This window comes from Trachymyrmex septentrionalis, unplaced genomic scaffold (assembly GCF_001594115.1).
Source record: "Trachymyrmex septentrionalis isolate Tsep2-gDNA-1 unplaced genomic scaffold, Tsep1.0 scaffold171, whole genome shotgun sequence".
In the NCBI taxonomy this organism is placed as follows: Eukaryota; Metazoa; Arthropoda; class Insecta; order Hymenoptera; family Formicidae; genus Trachymyrmex; species Trachymyrmex septentrionalis.
The window spans coordinates 520,695-529,695 of NW_017304876.1; the positions used below are offsets into that span (position 1 = coordinate 520,695).

Here is a 9,001-nt window from a genome sequence, read left to right on the forward strand (position 1 = left end):
TTTGCAACATTGAAAAATGGAAGATACATAAAAATTTTTTAATATAAAAGTTAAGTTCTCACGCTATTCATATAAATATGAAAAATATATCTCATTAAATTTTAATTAATGTGATTTTATTATTATGATTTCTCCATGACAGAAATTCAAGATTAAAGTTCTCAATATATTTTTCATATTTATATGAATAGCGTGAGAACTTAACTTTTATATTAAAAAATTTTAATGTACATACTCTTCGCAGATGTCTCATTATCGAGATACTGGTCAAGAGCAATGATCTCTCGGAATACAAAATGGAGACGAGAGACGACTTAAAAAGAAAAATAGGAGGCAATTATCGCGCGCTCGTCTCCAGGCTCGTGCAATCGCGACCGGTTTTCCATCTATCAAGACTGCTCGGGCGATTGTCGACGCGGTGATTTTCACTCGTGCGATTTTCCGTACGTATTGCAAAACTATCGCTCGATCCAATTAAGTGGACAGCATATTTTATCAACGTTTTGCTTTCTTGGTATGTTGTATCAACGGCTCGCGCGTAAACAAGTCAATATTCAATCGCAGCTGTCTCGCTGAAACCGAGCACTCTTTGATTAAAAAAACAATTCAAAATGAGACACGTGTTTCGGGAAAAAATTTGTTCAATGCATTTTTAGTTATCAACTCATCAACTTACAGTTTCAAACAATAATTCATCACATTCGCTCTTCAAAATTCTGAAGTAATCCTGAAAATTTCAAAATAAAACTCGAATGGATCGTACAGATAATAAATTCTTTGAGATCAACCTGTCAACTATTCGCAAGATAGCGACGATTGCAGATGCTTTGTGCGCCGCCGAGGCAATCTTGTGTAAGATTATAACAGTTTATACAGGAGAGTTTTGGAATGCTCATTTACGATGTCGCATTATTCGCTGTCTCGGGAATAGTTCGACATCATATATGATCATATATGAGCATTCCAAAATCTCCTATATAAACTGTTATAATCTTACACAGAGTTATCTCGATGACGCACAAAGCATCTGCCGTCATCGCTGTCGCGCGAATAGTTTGACATCATATATGATCATATATAAGCACACCGAAGCTCTCCCATATAAGCTGTTATAATCTTACACAATGTTGTCTCGGCGGCGCACAAAGCATCTGCAATCGTCGCTATCTTGCGAATAGTTGACAGGTTGATCTCAAAGAATTATCTATATAATCCATTCGAGTTTTATTTTGAAATTTTCAGGATTACTTCAGAATTGAAGAGCGAATATGATGAATTATTTTTTGAAACTGTGTAAATTGATGAGTTGATAACTAAAAATGCATTTAAAAATGATGAACGATAACAAAAAATATTTATTAAAAACAAATGTGTTACTTAAGAATAAATAGAACAATTTATAATCTTTAAAATTGATTTCTTGTATTTTTTTTCGTTCGACTTACCGTTTCGGCGGTACAATCATTTGAATATATTTATAATACACCCGAGCCACGTTTCTCGTCAATTCTTGAAACTTAAAGGTAAGCATAACTTCGTGAAAATATGTGAAAATTTTAAATTTGTTGATTTTTTTTGGTGCTCGATTTGACGTGTCCAATATATTATACACATTTATACAATTTGTTTCTTTTTTTTTAATTTTGTAAATATATATTCTCTAAATTCTTTGGAATGGAATCTCACTTTAAAAAGTAAAAATTGATCTTGAAAAAAACTTTCAATCTTCAAGAATGAGGGAGTCGCTTTACAAAATTTTAAAGAGTATTTAGAAACTTTGAGTTTTATATTGATCGCTCCCTTCCCTTCTTATAAAATTTCTAATTTTCTTTTATCTTTTGAATGAAAAATTTAGAGTAACAATTTTGATTATTAATAATAACCAAGAAACGAAATAATTCAAAATTATATCTTTCATTTCGTTCTCGGAAACGTAAGACTTTCGACGTTTTCGGGGCGACAAAAGAAAAAAAAATATCGACCGGAAGCAGAGAAACATACGCGACAAGCATCCGCGAGGACGACAGAATACGTCGGCAAGGAAAAAGCACGTCTCTCGAGGAAATCTATGAGTACTATGAGAAGGAGGCCTCACCGTCGAAAAAATCAGTACAAATTTGTGGTGCGATTTCTGCATTAAGGCGACGGTGAAACTAGGTGAAAGTAAGCAGAATAGCAACTTATGCGCTCTCTTGTCAAGAGAAGGGCCACCAACGTTCCCATCGCTGCCAATCTTCTCTGTCTCCGTTATCATACCGAAAGAATCGATGCTGTCGGATTTGAGATACGCACGCGTATCTCTCTATGCGCGCGTGTTTGCTCGTGATAAACTCAACGTGAACTTTTATAATGCTTTTATTGCATTAATATATCTGGAAAGTAGAACAGAAAATCAGACCACGGCGTTTAATTTTTTTTTATCCTGTTTCCCCGTCGAACGTTCGCGTGCTGGTTTGTTTCTCTCACCACTGCGAATTAACATAAATTAGTCTGGAGGTCTCTCGATGTTCAAGCACCACTTTCCCATGCGTTCGTTCAGAGCGTGTTTGCAAGCGGGCGTCCTTTGAATCGCGATCGGGGTCTCTTCTCACGTGTCGTAAATCGATCGACTCAACCAGTGGCTTCGAGTTAATCGCGGAAAGGATTTATATCAACGAACCGTCGAACGACGCGATTGAGGTCTCGTGAAACTTTCCATAACGATATATAACCGCATAGTTTTCCGCCATGAGGGACCTCTGGCATCGCGGTGACTTTCACGAAAACTGTAAACTGTCACGGAAGATGTTATTCGACATAATACTCATATGGCGATTATATCGTCACAACGCAGACTTAAGTTTCGGCAAAAGTTCGCGGAGAAAACTTGTGCACACGAATTTGCGACACATGCTTACTTCGCATATATACGGAGATTTCTTGTCGGAAAGCAAAAACGAGAGGTCTTTGAACTTGTCAATTTCTTTTGGAATGTCTCGACTCGGTCCTCGCTATTGTTTGGGATTTAAAAGCGAAATTGATTATGTAACGCACTTGTATTAAAATGTCTTAATAAGTCAGTTTTTTTTTAAATTATTTATTAGTATCCGCAAAATTCAACCGTATTATTCAAATACATATTATAGCAACGAAAAAGTCGACAGAGAATAAGATACGCGAAAACAATACTATGGTTTCGTAAGAAGGTTTGAGACGATGGGATGAGACAACTCGCACCGTGGAGTAGCAAACCGGAAATGAGCCAGGTGAACACTAGGCTGCAGGAAATTTTCTGTCGGGCCCAGAGGTGAGTCGAGTCGGCATTATAGAAGTGGTATAGAAATTGTAAATTATTAATCTCCGGCGTAAAAGAGGAAACATGTTAAAACACTTTCGATGTAGCAGCGAAGGCGCCTGTGACAGAAACATCTGATGTTGAAATGTTACTTTTCATTTGCACGATACATGTATGTCGTAATGTAAATTGCGTTGATGAGGTACGACATGTAGGTACGAATGTAGATACGATTGCCAATCCATCTCGCTCCGGGAAATTAGTTTACATAAATTTACGCTCAGGAATGCCGATAACTTTAATCGTTGCGCGACAAGTAAAAAAAAAAAAGTAAATGTAAAGAAGCGGCGAGATCGGCGTCAAAGCAAAATTCATGAACCATACGCACGTGCACGTGTGTGCACGTACGAGCTACAGGTGATGCGACTATAATACGATCGGCATTACCGGAATGTTGTTAAGTAGCTGGATTCATGACTTTGCGGTGAGCGCGGTCGCGCATCACTGAAGAACCGAGGCTAATTTCCCGAAGCTCAATGTGCTTGGGTTTCTTGACTTTCCGGCTCTTCACGCGTAAATTCTTTTAGAATTCCTTTTTAGAATAAATCAGATACTGAGGCTGTGTGACGCTGCCATAAGTACGAATACGCAAAGAAACTTTATACAATGATAATTATTTCGTCAATACAGATTTATTCGCGATAATTACATCATAATAATTGCACATGTTTATTCGTGATAATTACAGCATAATAATTGCGCTTACGTAATGATATATGGAAGTTATAAAAATTCGTAATTGTTTAATAAAATGCAAGAAAAAAAGCGCTCTTATCAATTTTATAGACGATTTTAAGTAAATAGTTGCAGAAGATTATTAAATATAAAATCAAAATCTCGTTAAAAATATCTATTTTGATAGAAAAATTTAACAGGCTTTGAATAAAATCATAGGTACGTTGCAAATCGTCCTTAAAATTAAGCTGTCATTCTGCGCAACTTGCATAGAAGTTTCCGGCAGTCTATAAATTAAGCTTAGTCATATCAATTAAAGTTATATAAGTTTTCCACGAAGAGCCAGTAGCGAAGAAATCTAATTTTTCGTTATGAGATTTTTTAAATTTACAAAATTATATTATGTTACAGAATATATTTTATATATATATACAATATATATATAATTTTATTTTTAATATATCAAAAGTTGTTCTTATATTAAATGTTATCTAATGTATAATAAAATAATAACGTTAATGCATAAAAATTTTTGGCAAAACAGCATAATTTCAATCTTGTATGTAAACATAACTCACAAAGAAAGAGACTCAACTCAAGTGTTCCCCTTTGATTTTAATGAGCTTTTAATATATATTGTAATGTAGATAGAAATAAGGAATAAAAGGATTGCCGAAGAAATAAAAAAGCTGCAGACTTATGGTTTGATGCCTTATTCAAGTACAGTAATATTTTTTTCGTTTTTGTTTCAGACGATCCAATATGAAATCATCGACATCAATGACTGATGCGAAGAAATTAATCTTTCATAACATTTTAATAAATGGTGTTAAGATTATTTTTCCTTTCATATTTTATACTTTCAATCATACTTGAATAAGGTACCAAACCACAAGTCTGCAGCTTTTAAATTTTTTCGTCAATTCACGATTAAAAATTGCCTATTTTTATGGCTGGTTACACCGGTCTAATCCCTTAAGGATTAACTCCTTAAACACCCCTAAGAAAAAAAATTCAATTTCAATTCAATTTCAGATGATTCCAAAAATAATTTATAAAAATAATTAAAAATATTATTTAAATGAAAATATTTGTATTTCTTATAAATAAATAGTTTTATATTTAAATATTTTTAGAAATTATTGTCAAATATGTTTAAAAATTTTCTTTATTTAAACAATCTGTTTTAATTATTATAAAATACCTTTAAAAGCATTTTCAATTTTTATTTCATCGTATCGTTTATTTTCATCTACAAAACAATATTAATATTAAAAATTCATCAAAATCAGAGAGGGACACTCGAGTACCTTCCCTTGTCATTTATTTGATCATCAAGATTGCCATAAAAAATGAATTTTGAAGTTTCCTAGCTTTTCAAAGTTTTCCAGATTGAGTTTTCAATACGAATGAATAAAGAGACCTACATATATTCGGTCAAGGCGATCTTAATGTCTAATATTTTTGCATGAATTTTTAAAATTTCAAGCAAACTACTGCTTATTTATCGATTTTATAATATAATTTTAGATCGAAAAGTTAGAGTATCTACATAATATTACAAATTAAATTGACAAGCAATTAATCAATAAACTGGAGAGTAAGTGAAGTAAATAACTGCGCGTAATCAATATGCTATAATTATAATCAATATACTGTAATTATAAAATTACATTTCTGCTAATTTCAATAAAATCAATGATCGGATATTTCTGGTAATTTATAGCTATCATCAGCACAATACATTTCCATGAAATTAAGTTTAAAAACTCATATTTAAAATGAAATGAATTCCCTGAATACATGACGACTCTTCTATAATTATTATGTTTGAGAAGTACGACTGTTTACTAGCTTTCAAACTAATAGCGAATTCTAGATCGTCATAAGAAACAATAATAATTACTTACTAAAACTTAAATTAGCCAAAACGATCAAATATTGCGTCACATATGTATGAAATTGTAAATATACTTTAGATTTTATGATTACACACTGATCGCTGCGTAGTTATTTACTCTCATTTGCCTTTACATAATCCTTTTCCCCTTACAGAATTTTTCTCCCCAAAGTTAGGTGAAAGTCGCTCGCATGGAAATTCGCGCGCCCCTTGGGAGGGAAATAAAATCGGAGCAATCAAATACTTAACGTGGAAAATTGTATTCCTTGAATTCGTTCACCTCTTATACCTTTCTCCCCGTCTAAAGTTATTTGACTATCTACTCTTCGTATACAGCAGGAAAATAATGATTAAATATAACTATCAATAACTTTTTAATAAATAAGGGACGCACGACGCTAAAACTTTGGAGATCACTCATATCCTTATAATTCTTGAAGAAAAATTTCTTTTTTAACGAATACGATAGAAAACGCCAACACGATTAAAGTTAGATGTTTCGAAAATAATTATATACATATATTCTTTTATTAAATCAATTTAATTATATATATATATATATTTTTCAATCAAATTAAAATTACTCGAAGAGTAAACTGACAAGTTGCAATAGAACAGTATACCTATAATACATAACTAAAGTTTACAATTGAATTGATGACACAGATAACAATAAAAATACACACAATAGATACTACTAAAGAACATTTGGTGAGACTAATAATGATTTTTTTGTTGACACGAATTTGATCACAGCATGCCTCCGCGAAAGGATGGTAAAAAAGAGGAAAAGCGAAAGGAAGAAGGTAAAACTTATTGACAATATAGAAGAAAGCAGCTTTGAATGTGGAAGAACGATGTAGAGGGAAAGATAGAGAGTCGTGGCAACGAATGTCTAGAGGACATTACAGGAATGAAAATCGAAATTAAAGAACAGGAGGCGATGGAGTGTCAGAACACAGAAGACGAAAAATAGAGACAACATAGAATAAAATGTCGAATATATTTAGCTAATCGAAATTTTGGAAAAGAAAAGATTTGTGATCGTATTTATGGATATTATATAAGAAATGAAGACATGAATTTTGAACACGCTGAATATAATTAAACAATTGCTAAGTTAATGCTGGAATTAGCAGTAGACTGTGCCAGCATAATCAAATAAGGAGATTACGAGTAATTGAGATACCAGAAGTTTCTGTGAAGTTGAGAAGATGTAACGAAAAGGATACAGAAGCAAAGACGGAAAAAGAAGTTTTTCCATGATCAATTTAAATTTCCATAACCCAGGTTTCCTTTTCCAGGTTTTAATTTCTAAATTTCTGTGGCAACTTTATTTTATTCATACATTAGTTTTTTAAAAAGAAATATTTAAAATATGAGAAAAAATACAATATAATCTTTGTTCGAATCAGAAGAAATCTAATTGATTTCGATAAAATGTGTTAGCGTAATACGTCATGTGTATACCGCTATGATTATATTAAATCTATCCGATAGTTGCATATATATTTAGCATTTGATTTCCTCCTATATAAAAATAATATGTTTAGCTTTATAGATGCAATACTGATCGTGCAAACATTTTCTACACCGTGTAAATCTGCAGACATATATATTCTCTAAATCTAAATCAGTGGATAGTCACTCAGTAGCATACTTGATACTGACATCAGTGATCTATTGATTTAGAGAGTAAGTACGATATACCTATCCGTATTCTGTTGCAAATAAAAAACCACTGAATTTAACAGATCGTTTTCTCTCTCTCTCTGTCGCCCCCTCTCTCACTGGCAATATCAAATCGCACCGTGTGAATCAACCATGTTGCATGCTTCACCGTGACGTAGCACGTATATCGTACCAATGCACACGCACAAGCTTCAGAACATACGATCCATAATTATACTGTCACGCCCCGTGGGTGTTCAATTTGTCGAGCGCACCTCCGCTGCTTCCAACCACCTTCGTTAGATCTTTCTCTTTCTCTCTCTCTCTCTCTCTCTCTCTCTCTCGCGTCCCGCGCACCGGCCTTTTTTTTCAACTTCACCTTGCCAATGCCCTACAACCCCACCGTTCTCACGCCGATGGAAACTGTTTTTAATCGACTCCTTCGTTCAAGCCCGCACGAAACCGCGATAATGATGCCACGAGACAATCTATTTATCCAGCCCATCCTCCTTCCCTCCTTTACTTATTTCATTGTTTTTCTCGACAATAATGTCTTTAAGTTAAATATAAAGTAATTAGAATAATTAAGCAATAAATCATTAAAAGTTCTTATAATATAATGAAGCAAAGAAATTAAAAATTCCTACGGTGGATTTTAAACTAATAATTATTATACTAATGAAACTTTTTTTTAAGTATAATTGGCTTTAATATGTAAAAGATATAAAAAAGTCAATTCACGTTTTCAGTTTTATATTTAAAAATTAAAAACTTAAAATAGCATACACTGTAGAAAAATTCGTTATAATTATATAAACGGCAAATGTAAAATTCGCGCGATTAGAAATGCAAATATTTAATAAAAGTGTATAAATTTCTAAGTTACAAATTGTCTGACTTTGTACTCGTTTGCAGTTACATATTTTGTTTTAGGGTGTACGTCATAAAATGAGAATAACATATTGATCTGGAGCGTCACTAATATCGCGTGACCACATCGCATTATCAATAATCGTATCTATAATAGCGTACGTATTAACGGACACACGCGACAGAATTAGATCAGAAGATTTTAAAATTAGTAAAAGCTTACGATTTACTTACGTAACTCATCATGGGTATATTGCGAGACTCAGAGACTGTGGCCTCGACGAAGCAAGTGCCTTCTGGTCCGAAGAAGGCTACGACCCCGTCGCAGATCATGTCAAGCATTGCTCTGGTAGCTTCGACAGTTTCTCCCCTCGTATCGCTCCATCGCATCACCAGATTTATGTTTGGTAAAATATTTGGATCGTTGTTGATCTGAAACACATTTATGACAGTTATTCAACCAGTTTCACATAAAAAACGCGCTGTCGGGAAGGCGTGAGAATTTCTGATTCTGATAAAAGATATATATACCCGTCGTTATGTAAATGTGA

The 9,001-nt window shown here is 33.3% G+C and overlaps 1 protein-coding gene across 1 annotated transcript in view; it reads right to left on the reverse strand.

Annotated features, from left to right (window-relative positions):
* LOC108746452 (receptor-type guanylate cyclase Gyc76C-like) overlaps nucleotides 1-9,001 on the reverse strand; it is an 87,546-nt gene that overhangs the window by 34,387 nt on the left and 44,158 nt on the right. Inside the window, exon 4 of the mRNA XM_018483237.1 lies at nucleotides 8,685-8,882. Within this exon, the coding sequence (XP_018338739.1) occupies nucleotides 8,685-8,882 (198 nt within the window). The remainder of the gene's footprint in view (nucleotides 1-8,684; nucleotides 8,883-9,001) is intronic.